General features: G+C 45.3%; 2 protein-coding genes across 2 annotated transcripts; both read right to left on the reverse strand.

The window, feature by feature from the left end:
- Positions 1-2403: 2403 nt before the first annotated feature.
- On the reverse strand, positions 2404-7812 carry LOC143186444 (uncharacterized). Its single transcript, XM_076390118.1, has 7 exons — positions 6377-7812; positions 4777-6328; positions 3889-4705; positions 3686-3784; positions 3219-3305; positions 2566-2599; positions 2404-2485 (listed from the first exon to the last, which is right to left on the reverse strand). Exons 1-7 carry the CDS (start codon positions 7810-7812, stop codon positions 2404-2406), a joined length of 4107 nt encoding a protein of 1368 aa, XP_076246233.1.
- A 6-nt stretch (positions 7813-7818) lies between these two features.
- Positions 7819-10083, reverse strand: LOC143186445 (uncharacterized). The gene has a single exon (XM_076390119.1). It carries the CDS (start codon positions 10081-10083, stop codon positions 7819-7821), a length of 2265 nt encoding a protein of 754 aa, XP_076246234.1.
- Positions 10084-27626: the final 17543 nt, after the last annotated feature.

Here is a 27626-nt window from a genome sequence, read left to right on the forward strand (position 1 = left end):
AAGACTGTTGTATTTATATTGTATTTTATGCTTCTGGCGTAGACTTCTTAAGCCCTAACTATTGGATATGGTGGACCAACGCCCTAGAGCGAAGCCTAGGTTGCCCGAATCATTGAAATGACCATTACTTTCACTCTGGTTGCAATTATTCATGCTATACAATGGAAAAACTGTTGTACTTATATTGTATTTTATTATTCGGGCGTTGACTTCTAAGGCCCTAACCATTCGATCTTATAGAGCAATGCCCTAGAGTGAAACCTAGGTTGCCGGTAACGTAGAAATGACCATATCTTTCAGGCTGGCTGCTATTATTCGTTTTATACGATGGAAAAACTGTTGCATTTATATTGTATTTTATGCTTCTGGCGTTGACTTCTTAAGCCCTAACTGTTCGATCTGCAGGAACAACGCCCTAGAATGAAGCCTATGTTTCCCGGAACGTAGAAATGACCATTACTATCACACTGGTTGCAATTGTTCATGCTATACGATGGAAAAACTGTTGCATTTTTTTTTGTATTTTCAGCATTTGGCTTTGACTTCTTAGGCCCTAGCTATTCGATCTTGGGGACCGACGCCCTAGCGTGAAGCCTAGGTTGCCCGGAACGTAGAAATGACCATCACTTACACACTGGTTGCATTTATTCCCGTTATACGATGGAAAAACTGTTGTACTTTTATTGTATTTTATGTTTCGGGCGTTGCCTTGTAAGGCCCTATGTATTCGATCTGGTGGAGCAATGTCCTAGAATGAAGCGTAGCTTGCCAGGAACGTAGAAATGCCCATCACTTTCACACTGGTTGCAATTATTCCCGTTATACGATGGAAAATCTCTTGTATTTGTATTGTATTTTATGTCCGGGCGTTGACTTCTAAGGCCCTAGCTATTCGATCTGGTGGAGCAACGCCCTAGAGTGAAGCCTAGGTTGCCCGAAACGTTGAAATGACCATTACTTTCACTCTGGTTGCAATTCTTCATGCTATACGATGGAAAACTGTTGTATTTATATTGTATTTTATGCTTCTGGCGTTGATCTCTAAGGTCCTAACGCTTCGATCTGGTGGAACAATGCCTCAGAGTTAAGTCTGGGATGCCCGAAACGTCGAAATGGTCAGTACTTTCACACTGGTTGCAGTTATTCCTGTTATACGATTAAAAAACTGTTGCATTTTTATTGTATTTTATGCTTCTGGCGTTGAATTCTAAGTACCTAACTATTCGATCTCGTGGAGCAACGCCCTAGAGTGAAGCCTAGCTTGCCCGGAACGTAGAAATGACCATTACCTTCACACTTGTTGCAATTATTCGTTTTATACGATGGAAAGACTGTTGTATTTATTTTGTATTTTATGCTTCGGGCGTTGACTTCTAAGGCCCGAGCTATTCGACGTTGTGGACCAACGCCCTAAACTGAAGCGTAGGTTGCGAGGAACATAGAAATGAGCGTTACCTACACACTTGTTGCAATTATTCCTAATATACGATGGAAAAACTGTTGGATTTTTATTGTACTTTATGCTTCTGGCGTCGACTTGTAAGACCCTATATATTCGATCTGGTGGAACAACGCCCTAGAGTGAAGCCTAGGTTGCACGCAACGTAGAAATGACCATCACTTTCACACTGGCAGCAATTATTCCTGTTATACGATTGTAAAGCTTTCGTATTTATATTGTATTTTATGCTTCAGGCGTTGACTTCTAAGGCCGTAGCAATTCGATGTAGTGGAGCAACGCCCTAGAGTGAAGCCTAGTTTCCCGGAAGGTGGAAATGACAATTACTTTCACACTGGTTGCAATTATTCCTGTTATACGATGTACAAACTGTTGGATTTTTATTGTACTTTACGCTTCCGTCGTCGACTTCTAAGGACCTATGTATTCGAACTGGTGGAGCAATGCCTCAGAGTTATGTCTAGGATGCCCGGAGCGTTGAAATGGCCATAACTTCCACACTGGCTGCAATTATTCGTTTTATACAATGGGAAGACTGTTGCATTTTTATTGTATTTTTTGCCTCTGGCGTTGACTTCTAAGGCCCTAACTGTTCGATCTTGTGGAGGAACGCCCTAGAGTGAACCCTAGGTTTCCCGGAACGAAGAAATGACCATAAATTTCACACTAGTTGCAATTATTCGTTTTATATGATGGAAAAGCTGTTGTATGTATATTGTATTTTATGCTTCTGGCGCTGACTTCTAAGGTCCTAGCTATTCGATCTCGTGGGGCAACGTTCAAGAGTGAAGCGTATGTTGCCCGAAACGTAGATGTTGGAATCGCTTAAAATAAGGGATCCAACGGAGGTCCGGATGAGGTGAGATTGAGGGGATACGAAAGAAAACGAAAACCCAAGATTTATATTTTGTCGGCCCTTAAAAGGGCTTTTGAGCGACGTTTGTTTAAAGTTTCTGGGGGCTGGGTGCTGGCTCCGGTCCTCGTCGGTGGATCGGATGGCCCTGGCTGGTGGTGACGCCGGCGCTCCTCTTAGCGACGTTGGCGTCTGAAAAAGAGGGATAGCGGCGGAACCGCGGCGGTAAGCAAGAGTGGAAGTCTAGCTATACCAAAGATTCCCAACTTCAGGCTGCGCTCGTGAGCCTATTTGGAGGGGATAGCAATACCTTGCCTATAACGCAAAGGTAATGCAGTGGACTGTATTATCGACTCTTCTTCTGGTGCGAAGAAGAAGTCGATGAGCGAGTGACTACAGAGGAGGAGGGACCTCTTCTCTTCGCCTTGCACCTTTTGAAAATATTCGTTTCGTACGAATCCAAGTAACATAAGGATTCGTGAGCGGAGGGACACGCTATAACCAGCGAATTGCTGGTCCTGGAGGCTGAGGACGGCTAGAGGCTCCGCGACTACGTTCACCTTACCGTGTGCTTCTATTCGTCACACGGGGGTTGCTACTAAACGGGGTGGCAGAGCACGAGTAACGCAGAGGTGATAGGCACGTACGTTATCTCTCTCTGTTGTAACCCGTCTCTCAGGAATCCAACAGGCAGCGGCCTTTGTTGCTCCGAGACGAAACGAGACTCAGAGAATCAGGGCAGGCCCCGATTCCAAGAGTGCAAATCTCGATCAATTGTCTCCTAAAACAAACCAGGTGCTCTTTCGTACGTATTATACGTACGAATCGAGCAGAGCTTCCTAGTCTGTCGGCGACAGAGGTTCAGCTTGTGAGAGCTAGTGAGATTTCAAGTGTCTGGTAACCAACCTACTTGAAATCTGGAGACTGGCTGAGCTGAGAAACGCTTGACGAACGGTCCCACTGACTGCTGCAAGCTAGGCTGTCGTAAGACGACTGGGGCGAGAGCCGCGCGTGTCTCCGCGAAGCGGAAGACGTGCCAAATTTTACCACTACGCGGCGCTCACAAATTATCTTTTGTTTCGTGCTAATGTAGTACGATGTACTCTCTCTCTCCTTCAGGCTCCGATGTGCCCACTCGACATCGAGCCTGGAGTTCAAAACCGTTGCTCGACAACGCTTACTTTGTTTGAACTTTAATTTTGACGACAAAAACAAGTCATACGACAGCTGATCGTGTTTTGCTGCTAGGACAACTTATGCTCCGACCGAAGGCCACCTTCGGTCGGTCACGTATACCAACAAATTACGAATCTCGCGGACGAGCCAAATGCCCGTTATATAACCGCTTTTTAAACATACCGCCCCCCTTGCACGGTCCGTGCAACAGAGAATCGGTAATGCTCCGTCGTATGCACATCGTAGCGCGAGACTCGAAAGACTAATACTTTCTTCGCGAATGAGAGAGACGGGTGCTGCAAGTGAAGTTCAATTGAAGTGAACTCACTCGCAGCGTTGTCGTATATTGAATCAAAATATGAATTCAATTGAACTTACTTATGCGCTGGTGGAGACGCGCTCTGCTGCGGGTGTAGCTGCTGCTGCTGTTGCAGCAGCCGCATTGATGTTTCGACCGCAATGCCGACCGCTGCCCGCTTAAGTTCCGCCAACGTCGGTCCTCGAGGCCGGGGTGGTCGCCGGGTGCGGCTGGTTGTCGTGGAGGTCCAAGCCGCCACCAAGGCCCGCGAGGTCGATGGTGCGGAGGCGGGCTGCCTCCTTTCCTCTCGTGGCCTCGGTTGTGGCCCGTTGCGGGGCCTGCTGCCTCTTGGATTTTCTTCCTCCTTCGCGGGGGTGCTCGTAGGGTGCCCCGGACGGGGCTCCGGCGTCGAGGCCTCCGGTGTTGCTCTCCAGAACAGCGACGTTAATCGCTGCTCTTTGTCCCAACGGAATACATACCGTCCCCCAGGGACTGTGCAGCGATATCTCCTGGTTGTCTTTGGGATGTGCTCCGGGACACGGAGCTGGAGAGGGCCCATTTTAAACGCCCACTCCTCCTTAGGCACTTGGGACGGCGACTCCGGCGTCGCCTCCCGCGGGGTCTCAACCGTCTGCTCCACAGTGTCGGCTGGGTGGAGGTCCGGCTGTAGTGCCTTCTCCCCGATCTTGAGGCACCGGTCGAAGGTATCCGATATCTCCTTTTGCGTCGCGATGGTGTTGATTTCCATAGTGGCGTACAACTGATTAGGCCGTCGCGACGCTCCCAGCCGATTTCGGCGGCGCCCGCGATTTCGCGGGGGCGCTTTTTCCCTTGGAGAGATAGAGACGGGAATACATCGTCTCCCCTCCTCGCGGCTTAAGGGTTTAGGAAGAGGGGGTCCCGATTGTTCGATTTTCTTCTAGAACAATCGGTCTAACCTTGGTGTCTCCCTGGTTTTTTCCGAAAATTCTTTACAGGTGTTTATTTTGCCCGCTCGACCTCGACACCGGTCGTCGTAGCGGGCTCATCCACGGGTAACCTACACATCCTTGTGATAGGGCGTGTGTAAGTTGACTTTGCTGTACGTACTTTTACCACACGTACATTTCCGTCTTTCCCCGGGAACACCTCCTCAATTCTTCCCATCTCCCACTGATTGGGGGGAAGAAGAGGATTCTGCACTAGCACCAGGTCTCCTGGTTGCAGTTGCAGTTGGGTGGCGCGCCACTTGTAGCGATTTTGGAGGTGAGTGAGGTAATCGCGCGTCCAATGCCTCCACAGTTGCTCGTGGAATTTCTGAATCGCTCTCCAACGCGACAATCGCGAGAGTTTTTCATTTTCCACGGACTGCAGCGGAATCGCATTTAGTGGTCTGCCTGTCAGGAAGTGACCGGGCGTAAGAGACGCATAGTCGTCTGGGTCGTCACTCAGGGGAGCGATCGGTCGCGAGTTAAGGCACGCTTCGATCTTGCAGAGCAACGTCTGCATTTCCTCTCCTGTTGGTGTGAACTCTCCCAACGTGCGTTTCAAATGGTGTTTCACCGATTTCACGCCGGCCTCCTGCATTCCACCGAAGTGTGGGGCACTGGGTGGATTGAACCGCCACTGTATGCCCATAGCACCGCATTTATTATGCGTATCCGTTGCAGAAAATACTGCACGACAGTGCTGTTGTAATTCTCGATCGGAACCGACGAAATTGGTTCCATTGTCACTGAAAATGCTGGACGGGATTCCTCGTCGTGCAACAAACCGATCGAGTGCGGCTAAGAACGCACTCGTCGTGTTGTCATGGACGAGTTCGATATGGACAGCCCTCGTAGCGTAACAAACAAACACCGCGATGTACGCTTTGTGAGCTGTTTTGCCTCGGCCCGCGGAGTCGCGGACACGGTAAGGTCCCGCGTAATCCACTCCACAATTGTCGAATGCTCTTGACGGGCGGCAGCGCTCCGGGGTCAGATGCTGCATTATTTGCGTGGACGTGTTGCCTCGCCACCTTACGCATCGCATGCATTTGTTGACCACAGTTTTCGCTGCATTTCGACAACCGAGGATCCAATAATTTTGCCTGACAGTGTGCAAGGTCAACTGCAAGCCCTCATGCAACGCATCTACGTGGCACTGCCTACTTATTAATGTCGAAACATAATGCTTAGGCCGTATTATCGGGTGCTTGGTTGCCCATGCAAGCGTCGCATTCTCCAGTCTTCCACCGACTCGCAGGACGTCCTTATCGTCGAGGAACGGGTTGAGACTTTTCAAGGGAGACTTCACAGGGATACTGCGATGATTTTTTAAGCATCGGTATTCCTCTGCGAAATGCGAGCCCTGTATATGGCGTGCGAGGCGCTCAGCTGCGTTACGCATTTCTGCCGCCTCGATTACTTGACCGGCGTTTGACCTTTGATCGACGCGCGACGGTCTTCGCCAACGAAGACAGTACGCCGTTACACGTAACAGTTTTCTCCATGATTGAAAACGGAACAGAAAATCCCATTCCGGCTTCGGAGTTGCTACGTGTGCATGCGCTACGCGTTTGCTTTCATCGGTCTCAACGGAAGCGGGTATGGCGGGCCATTGCGCTTACGCTTCGCTCAGCCATGTCGGTCCAAACGTCCATAGGTTCGACTGCAGAAATTCTGCCGCGTCGATCCCGCGCGAATTTAAATCCGCGGGGTTCGAACGGGTCGGCACGTAACGCCATTCCGCGTTCGGGAGGGCCCTTTGGATTTTCGACATTCGGTTGGCCACTATAACCTTCCAGGTCGATGGGTGTTTTTTCAGCCAAGCTAGAGCGATCGTTGAGTCGGTCCAACAGACTACACGATCCATTTTCATTGCAAGTGAGTCTCTCACGTGCAAGATTAGCTCGGCTAGCAGTACGGCCCCTTTCAATTCAAGAACTGGGATCGACTGTGTTTTTATTGGAGCCACTCGCGTTTTTGCCATCAACAGCGATGTAAACACACCGTTGTCTATCGTCGTCACTCTTAAATAAGTGACGGCCGAATAGGCTGCGAGCGATGCGTCACAAAATCCGTGCAGTTCCACAGAAGTCGTGTCGGCTCCATAACGGATCCATCGGGGAAGTTTCCACTGGGTCAATCTGCTCCAATCCGCACAAAATGTGTTCCACATTTTGAGCGTTTCTGCGGAAACTTGCTCGTCGCACTGGATTTTCTCCAGCCATTGGGACTGCATTAAAGTTTTCGCGCTAATCACGACTGGCGAAAGCCAGCCGAGAGCGTCGTATAATTTTGCAATTTCCGAAAACAAAGTACGCTTTGTGATCGGTGTTGCAGACGGTTGGAAGCGTTGCAGATTAAAGTAGAAAAAATCTCCTGATGGATTCCATCGCAGACCGAGTACCTTTAATTCGGAATTATCAAACAAATCAAGGTCGTCTGCGTGGGAGTGCGAGCTATGTGGAATATTGCCTAATAAATCTGGCGAATTTCCAGCCCACTTACGAAGGTTAAGTCCACCTTGCTGTAAGAGCTCGCACGTTTGTTTACGGATTTGCTCCAACAATAGTTTGTCCGGAGCTCCCATAAACACGTCGTCAACATAGACGGTCTTCTCGAGGATAGGAGCGGCGAGCGGGAAGCTGTCGCCGTCCTGTTTTTTCAGCTCGAGAAGCGTTCGCATCGATAAATATGGGGCACACGCCGTACTGTAGGTCACGGTTTTTAACTCGAACGCTATATTTCGTTCGGTTTCTGGCGTGCGCCACACGATGCATTGGAATCGACGATCCTCTGCAGCTACGAGAATTTGTCGAAACATTTTCTCGATATCTGCTACTAGCACGTATTGATACAGACGCCACCGCGTTAATACTGCGGTGATATCGTTCTGTAATTTCGGTCCTACGTGGAGGATGTCGTTCAGCGAGCGTCCGCCCGCTGTTTTACTGGAAGCGTTAAACACGACGCGCAGCTTCGTCGTAGCGCTTTCCGTTCGAACAACCGCTCTATGTGGAATGTAGAGTCGTGTTTTGTCGAGGAACTCTAGGCGAGTCATATGACACTACGACTCATATTCAGTGAGAAACTCACTGTATTCCTTCATGAGGGTTGGATCCAGGTCCAGTTTTTTCCTTAACCTGGTCAACGCGGAGAGAGCTATTGGAAGAGATTCTCCCAACAGCTCGTCCGGGTTTTCGTGGTTGAAGGGCAACCGAACGATGAATCGTCCCGTCACGTCTCGCGCGACGGTTTTTGCGAAGTATTCTTCGCATTCGTCCTCTGCCTTGGTATTCACCAATTTCGAGGGTATCTCCTCTATCTCCCAAAACCTTCGTATCGCTTTATCGAGCGATTCGAGGACGGTGCAATGCAGCGTCCTCACGGAGTTTGGGGAAGAGGTGGCTGCGTCGACCGGGCCTGACAGTATCCAGCCTAAAGCTGTTTCCTGCGCGATCGGCCCTCGCTTACCGAATCGCCGAAGCCCTGGTCGAATGATGCTCGCATATGTCCCAGCTCCGATCAGCACCTCTATTGGGCGGTTTGAAGCGGGGTCAGGATCCGCGAGTGTCAGTTCACGTAACGCGGTGTATTCCGGCACGTGAACCGACGGCGGGGCATACGAGGTGATTCGAGGCACCATGTATGCACTGGTGCGGAACGCCTCCTCAGTGCAACGTGTCGAACCGAACACGATATCCACGCTATATTTTATATCCTGGGCTTTTCCGCCCCCCAAGCCCGTAACCGTGGCTGGGGTTTTCCTTCTCGCGAGTCGCAAGTCATTTGCGAGGTTCGCGGAAATGAAGGAGGCTTCCGAGCCCTGGTCTATGAGTGCACGCGCGATGCGCGTCGTGCCTCCCTTTCCTGTGACTCGCACACTTGCCGTCGCCAGAAACACAGCTGGTGTTCCGCTCTCCGTCGCACTACAGTGCGACGTCACGTCGGCGCTTGATGTAGAAGCACGAGATTTCGTGTTTACATTCGCCGGCTCGCGTGCGGGAACGTTACTCCGTCCCGCTTCCCGCTGGCCCTGCTGTGGCTTTTTCGTCGATCGACGATTGCCTGTGCCGACTTGTGGTGCGTCAAAGTGCAGAATAGTATGATGCTTCTTACTGCACTTTGTACACGCTGCGTTCTTAGGGCAACGCGCGACTGTGTGAGTCGAAGCGAGACAGTTTATACACGACTGATTCGCTTTAATATAATGGAAGCGCAGTTCAGGCGTAAGCAGCTTGAACTTTTTGCACGTTGTAATTCCGTGCGGCAATCCGCAGAATGTACACTCCGAGGTTGGACTGGGAGAGCTTTCGACTACGGCGTTATGTTGCCGTATGCGAGGTTTTGCCTTGGGGTCAACCGCTTGTTTCTGTAGCGGGTTGATCAGCACGTGCAGCCTGTGCTCTTGCTCCATGAGAAAATCCAACATCTCATTAAATGAGGGGATTTCTGCATTGAGCTTTTGCGTGCCCTCCCACTCCCATTCTAGGGATTGGTCCAACTTAGATTTGATCAGGATGACCAACACGTCGCTGTAGTGCTCTACCTTGCGCCCCAGCTTCTGGAGCGCGGCGAGCGTTTGTTTCCAGCCGACGGTGACCTGTTGCAGGCTTTCTATGTCGCCCGTCCTGATCGGCTTCAGCTTCGTGAATGTTGCGTGTAGCTGGAGCACCATACGACGTGGGTTCCCGAATTGTTCGGTCAGGGTATCCCACGCCGGCTTGAAATTACGATCCGCAATTTCAAGCGTGGCAATCGATGCGAGTGCCTCTCCTTCCAAGCAGCCGTTCAGATATTGCAAACGTTGTGCATCTGATAACCGTCGATCTTTTATTATACTTGCGGTAAACAGATCCGCAAAGTGACACCACTTTCGCGGATCTCCGCTAAATCTCGGTAAATTCTGCTTGGGAAGCTCAAGCGTACTAGGCTGGCCGGTTGCTCCGGCACCCGCGGTATTCCCGAGGTTACCGAATCCAGCCGATCTCTTTTCCTGGATGAGGCTGTCCAATTCCGTCATCAGGAAATTCTGAGCTTCATGGAACGCATCTTCTGCATCATCCATCGTACTCTCGCTGAAGAAGGGTATGACCTTCCGTTTGCTGTCAGGGACTTCCTTTTTGAGCTGTTTAACTCGCTCTTGGGTGTCCCTCCAAACGTCCGTCACATACTCTAACTTCGGCTTGAGGAGAGAGATGGTGTAATTATTTCGCCCCTTTTTCTTCAGATTAGTCACGAGTCGGGTCCTTCCCCGAATTCGTGACTGAATATCCTCCATCGCAACCTCCAGGGCAGGAAGAGTCAACTGCTCCTTTGTGGGGTTCGACATGGTGATATACATCGAGAGGTAAACACTGCTCGAAGGTTAACCTGAAGTGAACGTTTCTTTCACCCTTTCTCAACCTTTCAATCCGGCTCGAAGGACCTTTTGTTGGAATCGCTTAAAATAAGGGATCCAACGGAGGTCCCGATGAGGTGAGATTGAGGGGATACGAAAGAAAAGGAAAACCCAAGTTTTATATTTTGTCGGCCCTTAAAAGGGCTTTTGAGCGACGTTTATTTAAAGTTTCTGGGGGCTGGGTGCTGGCTCTGGTCCTCGTCGGTGGATCGGATGGCCCTGGCTGGTGGTGACGCCGGCGCTCCTCTTAGCGACGTTGGCGTCTGAAAAAGAGAGATAGCGGCGGAACCGCGGCGGTAAGCAAGAGTGGAAGTCTAGCTATACCAAAGATTCCCAACTTCAGGCTGCGCTCGCGTGCCTATTTGGAGGGGATAGCAATACCTTGCCTATAACGCAAAGGTAATGCAGTGGACTGTATTATCGTCTCTTCTTCTGGTGCGAAGAAGAAGTCGATGAGCGAGTGACTAGAGAGGAGGAGGGACCTCTTCTCTTCGCCTTGCACCTTTTGAAAAGATTCGTTTCGTACGAATCCAAGTAACTTAGGGATTCGTGAGCGGAGGGACACGCTATAACCAGCGAATTGCTGGTCCTGGAGGCTGAGGACGGCCAGAGGCTCCGCGACTACGTTCACCTTACCGTGTGCTTCTATTCGTCACACGGGGGTTGCTACTAAACGGGGTGGCAGAGCACGAGTAACGCAAAGGTGATAGGCACGTACGATATCTCTCTCTGTTGTAACCCGTCTCTCAGGGATCCAACAGGCAGCGGCCTTTGTTGCTCCGAGACGAAACGAGACTCAGAGAATCAGGGCAGGCCCCGATTCCAAGAGTGCAAATCTCGATCAATTGTCTCCTAAAACAAACCAGGTGCTCTTTCGTACGTATTATACGTACGAATCGAGCAGAGCTTCCTAGTCTGTCGGCGACAGAGGTTCAGCTTTTGTGAGCTAGTGAGATTTCAAGTGTCTGGTAACCAAACTACTTGAAATCTGGAGACTGGCTGAGCTGAGAAACGCTTGACGAACGGTCGCACTGACTGCTGCAAGCTAGGCTGTCGTAAGACGACTGGGGCGAGAGCCGCGCGTGTCTCCGCGAAGCGGAAGACGTGCCAAATTTTACCACTACGCGGCGCTCACAAATTATCTTTTGTTTCGTGCTAATGTAGTACAATGTACTCTCTCTCTCCTTCAGGCTCCGATGTGCCCACTCGACATCGAGCCTGGAGTTCAAAACCGTTGCTCGACAACGCTTACTTTGTTTGAACTTTAATTTTGACGACAAAAACAAGTCATACGACAGCTGATCGTGTTTTGCTGCTAGGACAACGTATGCTCCGACCGAAGGCCACCTTCGGTCGGTCACGTATACCGACAAATTACGAATCTCGCGGACGAGCCAAATGCCCGTTATATAAACTCTTTTTAAACACTAGAAATGACCATTACTTTCACACTGGTTGCAATTATTCATGCTATACGATTGAAAAACTGTTGCATTCTTATTGTATTTTCTGCTTCTGGCTCTGACATCTAAGGTCCTAGCCATTCGATGTGGTTGAGCAACGCCCTAGAGTGAGGCCTAGGTTGGCCGGAACGTAGAAATGACCATCTCTTTCACACTGGTTGCAATTAATCCTGTTATACGATGGAAAAACTGTTGTGTTTTATTGCATTTTATTCTTCGGGCGTTGACTTCTAAGGCACTAGCTATTCGATCCGGTGGAGCAACGCCCTAGGGTGAAGCCTTGGTTGCCCGGAACGTAGAAATGACCATTACTTTCACACTGGTTGCAATTATTCCTGTCATACGATGGAAAACCTGTTGTATCTTTATTGTATTTTATGCTTCTGGCGTTGACTTCTTAGGCCCTAACAATTGGATCTGGTGGACTAACGCCCTAGAGTGAAGCGACGGTTGCCAGGAACGTAGAAATGACCATCACTTTCACACTATTTGCAATTATTCCTGTTATAAGATGGAAAAATTCTTGTATTTATATTCCCTTTTATGCTTCTAGCGTTGCCTTCTTAGGCCCTAACTATTTGATCTGGTGGAGCACCTCCCTGGTGTGAAGCCTAGGTTGCACGGAACGAAGAAATGACCGTACATTTCACACTCGTAGGAATTATTCGTTTATACGATGGAAAAACTGTTGTATTTATTTTGTATTTTATGCTTCTGGCGTTGACTTCTTAGGCCCTAACTACTCGATCTGGTGGACCGACGCCCTAGAGTGATGTATAGGTTGCCCGGAACGGAGAAATGACAATAAGTTTCATACTGATTGCAATTATTGCTTTTACACGATGGAAAAACTGTTGTATTTTTATTGTATTTTACATATTGTATTTTCCATCGTATGACTGGAATAATTGCAACCAGTGTGAAAGTTATGATCACTTCTACGTTCCTGGCAACCTAGGCTTCACTCTAGGGCGTCATTCCGCCGGATCGAATGGCTAGGGCTTTAGAAGTCAGCGCCAGAAGCATAAGATACAATATAAATACAACAGTGTTTCCATGGTATAACAGGAATAATTGCAACCAGTGTGAAGGATATGGTCATTTCTACGTCCCGGGCAATCCAGAGTTCATACTAGGGCCCTAGTCCACCAGATCGAATGGCTAGGGCCTTAGAAGTCAACGCCAGAAGTATAAAATTCAAAATAAATACAACAGCTTTAAATCGTATAACAGGAATAGTTGCAACCAGTGGGAAAGTAATGGTCATTTCTACGTTCCGGGAAACCCAGGCTTCACTCTAGGTCGTCGGTCCACAACATCACATAGTTAGGGCCTTAGAATTCAACGCCTGAAGCATAAAATACAATATAAACGCAACAGTGTTTCCATAGCATAGCATGAATAATTGCAAACGGTGTGAATGTAATGCTCATTTCTACATTCCGGGCAACCTAGGCTTCACTCTAGGGCGTTGCTCCACGAGATCGAATAGTTAGGGTCTTAGAACTCAACGCCAGAAGAATAAAATACAATAAAAATACTACAGTTTTTCCATCGTATAACAGGATTAACTGCAACCAGTGTGAAAGTGATGGTCATTTCTGCGTTCCGGGCGACCTAGGCTTCACTCTGGGGCGTTGGTCCAGCAAATCGAATAGTTAGGGCCTAAGATGTCAACGCCAGAAGCATAAAATACAAAATAGATACAATAGTCTTTCCATCGTATAAAACGAATAATTGCACGAGTGTGAAAGTCAGGGTCATTCCTACGTTTCCGATAACCTGGGCTTCACTCTTGGGCGTTGCTCTACCAGGTCGAATAGTTAGGGCCTAAGAAGCCAACGCCCGAAGCATAAAATACAATACAAATACAACAGTTATTCCATCGTATAACAGGAATAATTACAACCAATGTGAAAGTAATGGGCATTGCTACGTTCCGTGCAAACTAGGCTTCACTCTTGGGCGTTGCTCCACCAGGTCGAATTGTTAGCGCCTTAGAAAACAACTCCAGACGCATAAAATACAATAAAAATACAACAGTATTTCCATCGTATAAAAAGAATAATTGCAACCAGTGTGAAAGTGATGGTCATTTCTACGTTCCGGGCAACCAAGGGTTCACTCTAGGGCGTTGCTCCACAAGATCGAATAGTTAGGGCAGAAGGAGTCAACGCCAGAAGAATAAAATACAATAAAAATACTACAGTCTTTCCATCGTATAACAGGAATAACTGCAACCAGTGTGAAAGTACTGGTCATTTCTACGTTGCGGGAAACCTAGGCGTCACACTAAGGCGCTGCTACACCAGATCGAATAGCTAGGGACTTAGAATTCAACGCTCGAAGCATAAAATACAATAAAAATACTACAGTTTTTCCGTCGAATAACAGGAATAATTGCAACCAGAGTGAAAGTGATGGTCATTTCTACATTCCGGGCGACCTAGGCTTCACTCTGGGGCGTTGGTCCAGCAAATCGAGTAGTTAGGGCCTTAGAAAACAACTCCAGACGCATAAGATACAATAAAGATACAACAGTCTTTCCATCGTATAACAGGAATAATTGCAACCAGTGTGAAAGTAATGGTGATTTCTACGTTTCGGGCAACATAGGCTTCACTCTTGGACGTCGCCCCACGAGTTCGAATAACTAGGACCTTAGAGGTCAACGCCAGAAGCATAAAATACAATAAAAATACAACAGTTTTTCCATCGTATAGCATGAATAATTGCAACCAGTGTGAAAGTAATGGTCATTTCTACGCTCTGGGAAACCTAGGCTTCACTCTAGAGAGCTGCTCCACCAGATCGAATAGCTAGGACCTAAGAAGTCAACGCGAGGAGGATAAAATACAATATAAATACAACAGCTTTTACATCGTATAAAATGAATAATTGCAACCATTGTGAAAGTGATGGTCATTTCTACGGTCCGGGCAACCTAGGCTTCACTCTAGGGCGTTGCTCAACTAGATCGAATAGTTAGGGCCTTAGAAGTCAACGCCCGCAGCATAAAATACAAAATAAATAGAACAGTTTTTCCATTGTATAAAAGGAATGATTGCAAACAGTGTGAAAGTTATGGTCATTTCTACGTTCCGGGCAACCTAGGCTTAACTCGAGGGCGTTGCTCCACGAGATCGAATAGTTAGGGACTTTGAATACAACGCTAGAAGCATAAAATACAATAAAAATGAAACAGATTTTCCATCGTATAACAGGAAAGCTGCAACCAGTGTGAAAGTACTGGTCATTTCTATGTTCCGGGTAACCTAGGCTTCACTCTAGGGCGTCGCTCCACCAGATCGAACAGCTAGGGACTTAGAATTCAACGCCAGAAGAATAAAATACAACATAACTACAACAGCTTTTCCATCGTATAAAATGTATAATTGCAAGCAGTGTGGAGGTAATGGTCATTTCTACGTTACGGGCAAGCTAGGCTCAACTCTAGAGCGTTGCTTCACCAGATTCGAATAGTTAGCGACTTTGAATACAACGCCAGAAGCATTAAATACAATAAAAATGCAACAGTTTTTCCATCGTAGAACAGGAATAACTGCAACCTGTGTGAAAGTACAGGTCATTTCTACGTTCCGGCAACCTAGGCTTCACTCTAGGGCGTTGCTCCACCAGATCGAATAGTTAGGGCCTTAGAAGTCAACGCCCGAAGCATAAAATACAAAATAAATAGAACAGTTTTTCCATTGTATAAAACGAATAATTGCAACCAGTGTGAGAGCTATGGTCATTTCTACGTCCCGTGCAACCTAGGCTTCACTCTTGGGCGTTGCTCCACTACATCGAATATCTACGGCCTTAGAAGTCTACTCCAGAAGCATAAAACACAATATAAATACAACAGCTTTTCCATCGTATAAAATGAATAATCGCAAACAGTCTGAAAGTAATGGTCGTTTCTACGTTCCGTGCAACCTAGGCTTCACTATTGGGCGTTGCTCCACCACATCGAATATCTACGGCCTTAGAAGTCTACTCCGGAAGCATAAAATACAATATAAATACAACAGCTTTTCATCGTATAACAGGAATAATTGTAACCAGTGTGAAAGAGATGGTCATTTCTACGTTCCGTGCAACCTAGGCTTCACTCTTGGGCGTTGCTCCTCCACACCGAATAGCTACGGCCTTAGAAGTCAACGCAAGAATCATAAAGTCCAATAAAAATACAACAGTTTTTCCATCGTATAAAACGGATAATTACAACTAGTGTGAGTGTAATGGTCCTTTCTACGTTCCGGGCAACCTAGGCTTCACTCTGGGGCGTTGCTCCACGAGATCGAATATTTAGGGCCTTAGAAGTCAGCGCCCGAAGCATAAAATATAATAAAGTTACAACAGTTTTTCCTTCGCATAACTGGAATAATTGCAACCAGTGTGAATGTAATGGTTTTTTCTACGTTCCGGGCGACCTAGGCCTCACTCTAGGATGTTGCGCCACCAGATCGCATAGTTAGGGGCATTGAATACAACGCCAGGAGCATAAAATACAATAAAAATGTAACAGTTTTTCCATTGTATAAGAGGAATAACTGCAACCAGTGTGAAAATACTGGTCATTTCTACGTTCCGGGTAACCTAGGCTTCACTCTATGGCGTTGCTCCACCAGATCGATAGCTAGGGACTTAGAATTCAACGCCAGAAGAATAAAATACAACAAAAGTACAACAGTTTTTCCATCGTATAAAATGAAAAAGTGCAAACAGTGTGAAAGTAATGGTCATTTCTACGTTCCGCGCAACCTAGGCTTCACTCTAGGGCGTCGCTCCACCAGATCGAACAGCTAGGGACTTAGAATTCAACGCCAGAAGAATAAAATACAACATAACTACAACAGCTTTTCCATCGTATAAAATGTATAATTGCAAGCAGTGTGGAGGTAATGGTCATTTCTACGTTACGGGCAACCTAGGCTCAACTCTAGAGCGTTGCTTCACCAGATTCGAATAGTTAGCGACTTTGAATACAACGCCAGAAGCATTAAATACAATAAAAATGCAACAGTTTTTCCATCGTAGAACAGGAATAACTGCAACCTGTGTGAAAGTACAGGTCATTTCTACGTTCCGGGTAACCTAGGCTTCACTCTAGGGCGTTGCTCCACCAGATCGAATAGCTAGGGACTTAGAACTCAGCGCCAGAAGAATAAAATACAACATAAGTACAACCGTTTTTCCATCGTATAAAATGAATAAGTGCAAACAGTGTGAAAGTAATGGTCATTTCCACGTTCCGGGCAACCTAGGCTTCACTCTAGGGCGTTGCTCCACCAGATCGAATAGTTAGGGCCTTAGAAGTCAACGCCCGAAGCATAAAATACAAAATAAATAGAACAGTTTTTCCATTGTATAAAACGAATAATTGCAACCAGTGTGAAAGCTATGGTCATTTCTACGTTCCGTGCAACCTAGGCTTCACTCTTGGGCGTTGCTCCACCACATCGAATATCTACGGCCTTAGAAGTCTACTCCGGAAGCATAAAATACAATATAAATACAACAGCTTTTCATCGTATAACAGGAATAATTGTAACCAGTGTGAAAGAGATGGTCATTTCTACGTTCCGTGCAACCTAGGCTTCACTCTTGGGCGTTGCTCCACCACACTGAATAGCTACGGCCTTAGAAGTCAACGCAAGAAGCATAAAGTCCAATAAAAATACAACAGTTTTTCCATCGTATAAAACGGATAATTACAACTAGTGTGAATGTAATGGTCATTTCTACGTTCCGGGCAACCTAGGCTTCACTCTGGGGCGTTGCTCCACCAGATCGAATATTTAGGGCCTTAGAAGTCAGCGCCCGAAGCATAAAATATAATAAAGTTACAACAGTTTTTCCTTCGCATAACTGGAATAATTGCAACCAGTGTGAATGTAATGGTTTTTTCTACGTTCCGGGCGACCTAGGCCTCACTCTAGGGCGTTGCGCCACCAGATCGAATAGTTAGGGGCATTGAATACAACGCCAGGAGCATAAAATACAATAAAAATGTAACAGTCTTTCCATTGTATAAGAGGAATAACTGCAACCAGTGTGAAAGTACTGGTCATTTCTACGTTCCGGGTAACCTAGGCTTCACTCTATGGCGTTGCTCCACCAGATCGATAGCTAGGGACTTAGAATTCAACGCCAGAAGAATAAAATACAACAAAAGTACAACAGTTTTTCCATCATATAAAATGAATAATTGCAGACAGTGTGAAAGTAATGATCATTTCTACGTTCCGGGCATCCTAGGCTTCACACTAGGGCGTTACTCCACCAGATCGAATAGTTAGGGCCTAAGATGTCAACGCCAGAAGCATAAAATACAAAATAGATACAATAGTCTTTCCATCGTATAAAACGAATAATTGCACGAGTGTGAAAGTCAGGGTCATTCCTACGTTTCCGATAACCTGGGCTTCACTCTTGGGCGTTGCTCTACCAGGTCGAATAGTTAGGGCCTAAGAAGCCAACGCCCGAAGCATAAAATACAATACAAATACAACAGTTATTCCATCGTATAACAGGAATAATTACAACCAATGTGAAAGTAATGGGCATTGCTACGTTCCGTGCAAACTAGGCTTCACTCTTGGGCGTTGCTCCACCAGGTCGAATTGTTAGCGCCTTAGAAAACAACTCCAGACGCATAAAATACAATAAAAATACAACAGTATTTCCATCGAATAAAAAGAATAATTGCAACCAGTGTGAAAGTGATGGTCATTTCTACGTTCCGGGCAACCAAGGCTTCACTCTAGGGCGTTGCTCCACAAGATCGAATAGTTAGGGCATAAGAAGTCAACGCCAGAAGAATAAAATACAATAAAAATACTACAGTTTTTCCATCGTATAACAGGAATAACTGCAACCAGTGTGAAAGTACTGGTCATTTCTACGTTACGGGTAACCTAGGCGTCACTCTAAGGCGCTGCTACACCAGATCGAATAGCTAGGGACTTAGAATTCAACGCTCGAAGCATAAAATACAATAAAAATACTACAGTTTTTCCGTCGAATAACAGGAATAATTGCAGCCAGAGTGAAAGTGATAGTCATTTCTACATTCCGGGCGACCTAGGCTTCACTCTGGGGCGTTGGTCCAGCAAATCGAGTAGTTAGGGCCTTAGAAAACAACTCCAGACGCATAAGATACAATAAAGATACAACAGTCTTTCCATCGTATAACAGGAATAATTGCAACCAGTGTGAAAGTAATGGTGATTTCTACGTTTCGGGCAACATAGGATTCACTCTTGGACGTCGCCCCACGAGTTCGAATAACTAGGACCTTAGAGGTCAACGCCAGAAGCATAAAATACAATAAAAATACAACAGTTTTTCCATCGTATAGCATGAATAATTGCAACCAGTGTGAAAGTAATTGTCATTTCTACGTTCCGAGCGACCTAGGCTCCACTCTAGGGCGTTGCTCTACCAGATCGAATAGTTTGGGCATAAGAAGTCAACGGCAGAAGCACCAAATACAAATTAAATACAACAGTTTTTCCATCGTATAAAACGAATAAGTGCAAACAGTCTGGAAGTAATGGTCATTCCTACGTTGCGGGCAACCTGGGCTTCATTATAGGGCGTTATTCCACCACATCTAATAGCTACGGCCTTAGAAGTCAATGCCGGAAGCATAAAATACAATATAAATGCAACAGTTATTCCATCGTATAACAGGAATAATTACAACCAGTGTGAACGTAATGGGCATTTCTACGTTCAGGGCTAAATAGACTTCACTCTAGGGCGTTGGTCCACCACATCCAATAGTTAGGACCTAAGAAGTCAACGGCAGAAGCACCAAATACAAATTAAATACAACAGTTTTTCCATCGTATAAAGCGAATAAGTGCAAACAGTCTGGAAGTAATGGTCATTTCTACGTTACGGGCAACCTAGGCTTCACTCTAGGGCGTTATTCCACCACATCTAATAGCTACGGCCTTAGAAGCCAATGCCGGAAGCATAAAATACAATATAAATGGAACAGATTTTCCATCGTATAACAGGAAAGCTGCAACCAGTGTGAAAGTACTGGTCATTTCTATGTTCCGGGTAACCTAGGCTTCACTCTAGGGCGTCGCTCCACCACATCGAACAGCTAGGGACTTAGAATTCAACGCCAGAAGAATAAAATACAACATAACTACAACAGCTTTTCCATCGTATAAAATGTATAATTGCAAGCAGTGTGGAGGTAATGGTCATTTCTACATTACGGGCAACCTAGGCTCAACTCTAGAGCGTTGCTTCACCAGATTCGAATAGTTAGCGACATTGAATACAACGCCAGAAGCATTAAATACAATAAAAATGCAACAGTTTTTCCATCGTAGAACAGGAATAACTGCAACCTGTGTGAAAGTACAGGTCATTTCTACGTTCCGGCAACCTAGGCTTCACTCTAGGGCGTTGCTCCACCAGATCGAATAGTTAGGGCCTTAGAAGTCAACGCCCGAAGCATAAAATACAAAATAAGTAGAACAGTTTTTCCATTGTATAAAACGAATAATTGCAACCAGTGTGAAAGCTATGGTCATTTCTACGTTCCGTGCAACCTAGGCTTCACTCTTGGGCGTTGCTCCACCACATCGAATATCTACGGCCTTAGAAGTCTACTCCAGAAGCATAAAATACAATATAAATACAACAGCTTTTCCATCGTATAAAATGAATAATCGCAAACAGTCTGAAAGTAATGGTCGTTTCTACGTTCCGGGCAACCTATGCTTCACCCATGGGCGTTGCTCCACCACACCGAAAGGCTACGGCCTTAGAAGTCAACGCAAGAAGCACAAAGTCCAATAAAAATACAACAGTTTTTCCATCGTATAAAACGGATAATTGCAACTAGTGTGAAAGTTATGGTCATTACTACGTTCCGGGCAACCTAGGCTTCACTCTAGGGCGTTGCTCCACCAGATCGAATATTTAGGGCCTTAGATGTCAGCGCCCGAAGCATAAAATATAATAAAGTTACAACAGTTTTTCCTTCGCATAACTGGAATAATTGCAACCACTGTGAATGTAATGGTTATTTCTCCGTTCATGGCGACCTAGGCCTCACTCTAGGGCGTTGCGCCACCAGATCGAATAGTTAGGGGCTTTGAATACAACGCCAGGAGCATAAAATAAAATAAAAATTTAACAGTTTTTCCATTGTATAAGATGAATAACTGCAACCAGTGTGAAAGTACTGGTCATTTCTACGTTCCGGGTAACCTAGGCTTCAGTCTATGGCGTTGCTCCACCAGATCGAATAGCTAGGGACTTAGAACTCAACGCCAGAAGAATAAAATACAACATAAGTACAACAGTTTTTCCATCGTATAAAATGAATAAGTGCAAACAGTGTGAAAGCAATGGTCATTTCTACGTTCCGCGCAACCTAGGCTTCACTCTAGGGCGTCGCTCCACCAGATCGAACAGCTAGGGACTCAGAATTCAACGCCAGAAGAATAAAATACAACATAACTACAACAGGTTTTCCATCGTATAAAATGTATAATTGCAAGCAGTGTGGAGGTAATGGTCATTTCTACGTTACGGGCAACCTAGGCTCAACTCTAGAGCGTTGCTTCACCAGATTCGAATAGTTAGCGACTTTGAATACAACGCCAGAAGCATTAAATACAATAAAAATGCAACAGTTTTTCCATCGTAGAACAGGAATAACTGCAACCTGTGTGAAAGTACAGGTCATTTCTACGTTCCGGGTAACCTAGGCTTCACTCTAGGGCGTTGCTCCACCAGATTGAATAGCTAGGGACTTAGAACTCAGCGCCAGAAGAATAAAATACAACATAAGTACAACCGTTTTTCCATCGTATAAAATGAATAAGTGCAAACAGTGTGAAAGTAATGGTCATTTCTACGTTCCGGGCAACCTAGGCTTCACTCTACGGTGTTGCTCCACCAGATCGAATAGTTAGGGCCTTAGAAGTCAACGCCCGAAGCATAAAATACAAAATAAATAGAACAGCTTTTCCATTGTATAAAACGAATAATTGCAACCAGTGTGAAAGCTATGGTCATTTCTACGTTCCGTGCAACCTAGGCTTCACTATTGGGCGTTGCTCCACCACATCGAATATCTACGGCCTTAGAAGTCTACTCCGGAAGCATAAAATACAATATAAATACAACAGCTTTTCATCGTATAACAGGAATAATTGTAACCAGTGTGAAAGAGATGGTCATTTCTACGTTCCGTGCAACCTATGCTTCACTCTTGGGCGTTGCTCCACCACACCGAATAACTACGGCCTTAGAAGTCAACGCAACAATCATAAAGTCCAATAAAAATACAACAGTTTTTCCATCGTATAAAACGGATAATTACAACTAGTGTGAGTGTAATGGTCATTTCTACGTTCCGGGCAACCTAGGCTTCACTCTGGGGCGTTGCTCCACCAGATCGAATATTTAGGGCCTTAGAAGTCAGCGCCCGAAGCATAAAATATAATAAAGTTACAACAGTTTTTCCTTCGCATAACTGGAATAATTGCAACCAGTGTGAATGTAATGGTTTTTTCTACGTTCCGGGCGACCTAGGCCTCACTCTAGGGCGTTGCGCCACCAGATCGAATAGTTAGGGGCATTGAATACAACGCCAGGAGCATAAAATACAATAAAAATGTAACAGTTTTTCCATTGTATAAGAGGAATAACTGCAACCAGTGTGAAAGTACTGGTCATTTCTACGTTCCGGGTACCCTAGGCTTCACTCTATGGCGTTGCTCCACCAGATCGATAGCTAGGGACTTAGAATTCAACGCCAGAAGAATAAAATACAACAAAAGTACAACAGTTTTTCCATCATATAAAATGAATAATTGCAAACAGTGTGAAAGTAATGATCATTTCTACGTTCCGGGCATCCTAGGCTTCACCCTAGGGCGTTGCTCCACCAGATCGAATAGTTAGGGCCTTGGAAGTGAACGCCCGGGGCATAAAATACAATATAAATACAACAGTTTTTCCATTGTATAAAACGAATAATTGCAACCAGCGTGAAAGTTATGGTCATTTCTACGCTCCGGGCAACCTAGGCTTCACTCTAGGTCGTTGCTCCACCAGATCGAATAGTTAGGGCCTTAGAAGTCAACGCCAGAAGCATAAAATACAATATAAATACAACAACCTTTAAATCATATGAAACGAATAATTGCAACCAGTGTGAAAGTTATTGTCATTTCTACGTTACGGGCAACCTAGGCTCAACTCTAGGGCGTTGCTTCACCAGATCGAATAGTTAGGGACTTTGAATACAACGCCAGAATCATTAAATACAATAAAAATGCAACAGTTTTTCCATCGTAGAACAGGAATAACTGCAACCTGTGTGAAAGTACAGGTCATTTGTACGTTCCGGGTAACCTAGGCTACACTCTAGGGCGTTGCTCCACCAGATCGAATAGCTAGGGACTTAGAACTCAACGCCAGAAGAATAAAATACAACATAAGTACAACAGTTTTTCCATCGTATAAAATGAATAAGTGCAAACAGTGTGAAAGTAATGGTCATTTCTACGTTCCGGGCAACCTAGGCTTCACTCTAGGGCGTTGCTCCACCAGATCGAATAGTTAGGGCCTTAGAAGTCAACGCCCGAAGCATAAAATACAAAATAAATAGAACAGTTTTTCCAATGTATAAAACGAATAATTGCAACCAGTGTGAAAGCTATGGTCATTTCTACGTTTCGTGCAACGTAGGCTTCACTCTTGGGCGTTGCTCCACCACATCGAATAGCTACGGCCTTAGAAGTCTACTCCAGAAGCATAAAATACAATAAAAATGCGACAGTTTTTCCATCGTATAACAGGAATAACAGATACCAGTGTGAAATAACCTGTCATTTCTACGTTCCGGGTAACCTAGGCTTCACTCTATGGCGTTGCTCCACCAGATCGAATACTTAGGGGCTTAGAAGTCAACGCCCGAAGCATAAAATACAAAATAAATAGAACAGTTTTTCCAATGTATAAAACGAATAATTGCAACCAGTGTGAAAGCTATGGTCATTTCTACGTTCCGTGCAACCTAGGCTTCACTCTTGGGCGTTGCTCCACCACATCGAATATCTACGGCCTTAGAAGTCTACTCTAGAAGCATAAAATACAGTATAAATACAACAGCTTTTCCATCGTATAAAATGAATAATCGCAAACAGTCTGAAAGTAATGGTCGTTTCTACGTTCCGGGCAACCTAGGCTTCACTCTTGGGCGTTGCTCCACCACACCGAATAGCTACGGCCTTAGAAGCCAACGCAACAAGCATAAAGTCCAATAAAAATACAACAGTCTTTCCATCGTATAAAACGGATAATTGCAGCTACTGAGAAAGTTATGGTCATTTCTACGTTCCGGGCAACATAGGCTTCACTCTAGGGCGTTGCTCCACCAGATCGAATATTTAAGGCCTTAGAAGTCAGCGCCCGAAGCATAAAATATAATAAAGTTACAACAGTTTTTCCTTCGCATAACTGGAATAATTGCAACCAGTGTGAATGTAATGGTTATTTCTACGTTCCGGGCGACCTAGGCCTCACCCTAGGGCGTTGCGCCACCAGATCGAATAGTTAGGGGCTTTGAATACAACGCCAGGAGCATAAAGTACAGTAAAAATGTAACAGTTCTTCCATTGTGTAAGAGGAATAACTGCAACCAGTGTGAAAGTACTGGTCATTTCTACGTTCCGGGTAACCTAGGCTTCACTCTATGGCGTTGCTCCACCAGATCGAATAGCTAGGGACTTAGAATTCAACGCCAGAAGAATAAAATACAACATAAGTACAACAGTTTTTCCATCGTATAAAATGAATAATCGCAGACAGTGTGAAGGTAATGGTCATTTCTACGTTCCGGGCAACCTAGGCTTCGCTGTAGGGCGTTGCTCCACCAGATCGAATAATTAAGGCCTTAGAAGCCAACGGCCGAACCATAAAATGCAATAAAAGTAAAACAGTGTTTCCATTGTATAAAACGAGTAGTTGAAACCAGTGTGAAAGTTATGGTCATTTCTACGTTCCGCGCAACATAGGCTTAACCCCAGGCCGTTGATCCACCAGATCCAATAGTTAGGACCTAAGAAGTCAGCGCCAGAAGCATAAAATGCAAAAAAATACAACAGTTTTTCCACCGTATAACAGGAATAATTGCAACCAGTGTGAAAGTAATGGTCATTACTACGTTCCGGGCAACCTAGGTTTCACTCTTGGGCGTTGCTCCACCACATCGAATTGCTACGGCCTTAGAAGTCAACTCCAGAAGCATAAAATACAATATAAATAAAACAGATTTTCCATCGTATAAAATGAATGATTGCAAACAGTGTGAAAGTTATGGTCATTTCTACGTTCCGGGCAACCTAGGCTTCACTCTAGGGCGTTGGTCCACCAGATCGAATAGTTAGGGCCTTAGAAGTCAACGCCCGAAGCGTAAAATACAAAATAAATAGAACAGTTTTTCCATTGTATACAATGAATAATTGCAACCAGTCTGAAAGCTATGGTCATTTCTACGTTCCGTGCAACCTAGGCTTCACTCTTGGGCGTTGCTCCACCACATCGAATATCTACGGCCTTAGAAGTCTACTCTAGAAGCATAAAATACAGTATAAATACAACAGCTTTTCCATCGTATAAAATGAATAATCGCAAACAGTCTGAAAGTAATGGTCGTTTCTACGTTCCGGGCAACCTAGGCTTCACTCTTGGGCGTTGCTCCACCACACCGAATAGCTACGGCCTTAGAAGTCAACGCAACAAGCATAAAGTCCAATAAAAATACAACAGTCTTTCCATCGTATAAAACGGATAATTGCAACTACTGAGAAAGTTATGGTCATTTCTACGTTCCGGGCAACATAGGCTTCACTCTAGGGCGTTGCTCCACCAGATCGAACATTTAAGGCCTTAGAAGTCAGCGCCCGAAGCATAAAATATAATAAAGTTACAACAGTTTTTCCTTCGCATACCTGGAATAATTGCAACCAGTGTGAATGTAATGGTTATTTCTACGTTCCGGGCGACCTAGGCCTCACCCTAGGGCGTTGCGCCACCAGTTCGAATAGTTAGGGGCTTTGAATACAACGCCAGGAGCATAAAATACAGTAAAAATGTAACAATTTTTCCATTGTGTAAGAAGAATAACTGCAACCAGTGTGAAAGTACTGGTCATTTCTACGTTCCGGGTAACCTAGGCTTCACTCTATGGCGTTGCTCCACCAGATCGAATAGCTAGGGACTTAGAATTCAACGCCAGAAGAATAAAATGCAACATAAGTACAACAGTCTTTCCATCGTATAACAGGAATAATTGCAAACAGTGTGAAAGTGGTGGTCATTTCTACGTTCCTGGCAACCTACGCTTCACTCTAGGGCGTTGGTCCACCAGATCCAATAGTTAGGACCTTAGAAGTGAACACCCGACGCATTAAATACAATAAAAGTACAACAGTTTTTCCATTGTATGAATAGAGTAATTGCAACCAGTGTGAAAGCAATGGCCATTCCTACGTTTCGGGCAACATAGCCTTCACTCTTGGACGTTGCCTCACGAGATCGAATAGATAGGACCTTACAAGTCAACGCCAGAAGCATAAAATACAGTAAAAATACAACAGGTTTTCCATCGTATAACAGGAATAATTGCAACCAGTGTGAAAGAGATGGTCATTTCTACGTTCCGGGCAACCTAGGCTTCACTCTAGGGCGCTGGTCCATCAGATCCAATAGTTAGTGCCTTAGAAGTCAACGTCTGAAGCATAAAATACAACATAAGTACAACAGTTTTTCCATCCTATAAAGTGAATAATTGCAAACAGTGTGAATGTAATGGTCATTTCTACGTTACGGGCATCCTAGGCTTCACTCTAGGGCGTTGCTCCACCAGATCGACTAGTTAGGCCCTTGGAAGTCAACGCCCGAAGCATAAAATACAATATAAATACAACAGTTTTTCCATCGTATAAAACGAATAATTGCAACCAGTGTGAAAGAAATGGCCATTTCAACGTTCCGGGCATCCTACTTAACTCTGAGGCATTCCTCCACCAGATCGAATACATAGTGCCCTAGAAGTCAACGCCAGAAGCATAAAGTACAATCAAAATCCAACAGTTTGTCCATCGTATAACAGGAATAATTGCAACATGCTTGAAGGTAATGGTCATTTCTACGTTGCGGCCAATCTAGGTTTTGCTCTAGGGCGTTGCTCCACCACATCGAACAGTTAGGGCCTTAGGAGTCAGCGCCTGAAGCATAAAATACAATAAAAATACAACATTTTTTTCATCGTATAACAGGTGATAATTGCAACCAGTGTGAAAGATATGGTCATTTCTACGTTCCGGGCAACCTGGGCTTCACTCTGGGGCGTTGTTCCACCATATCGAATAGTTAGGGCCTATGAAGTCAACGCCAGAAGCATAAAATACAATATAAATACAACAGCTTTTCCATCGTATATAATGTATATTTGCAAACAGTGTGAAAGTACAGGTCATTTCTACGTTCCGGGCAACCTCGGTTTCGCTCTAGGGCGTTGCTCCACCAGATCGAATAGCTAGGGACTTAGAAGTCAACGCCAGAAGCATAAAATACAAAATAAATGGATCAGTTTTTCCATTGTATAAAACGAATAATTGCAACCAGTGTAAAATTTATGGTCATTTCTACGTTACGGGCAACCTGGGCTTAACCATAGGGCGTTGCTCCACCACACCGAATAGCTACGGCCTTAGAAGACAACGCAAGAAGCATAAAGTCTAATAAAAATACAACAGTTTTTCCATCGTACAAAACGGATAATTACAACTAGTGTGAATGTTATGGTCATTTTTACGTTCGGGGCAACCTAGGTTTCACTCTTGGGCGTTGCTCCACCACATCGAATTGCTACGGCCTTAGAAGTCTACTCCAGAAGCATAAAATACAATATAAATAAAACAGATTTTCCATCGTATAAAATGAATGATTGCAAAC

Source organism: Calliopsis andreniformis, unplaced genomic scaffold (assembly GCF_051401765.1).
Source record: "Calliopsis andreniformis isolate RMS-2024a unplaced genomic scaffold, iyCalAndr_principal scaffold0001, whole genome shotgun sequence".
Classification (NCBI taxonomy): Eukaryota; Metazoa; Arthropoda; class Insecta; order Hymenoptera; family Andrenidae; genus Calliopsis; species Calliopsis andreniformis.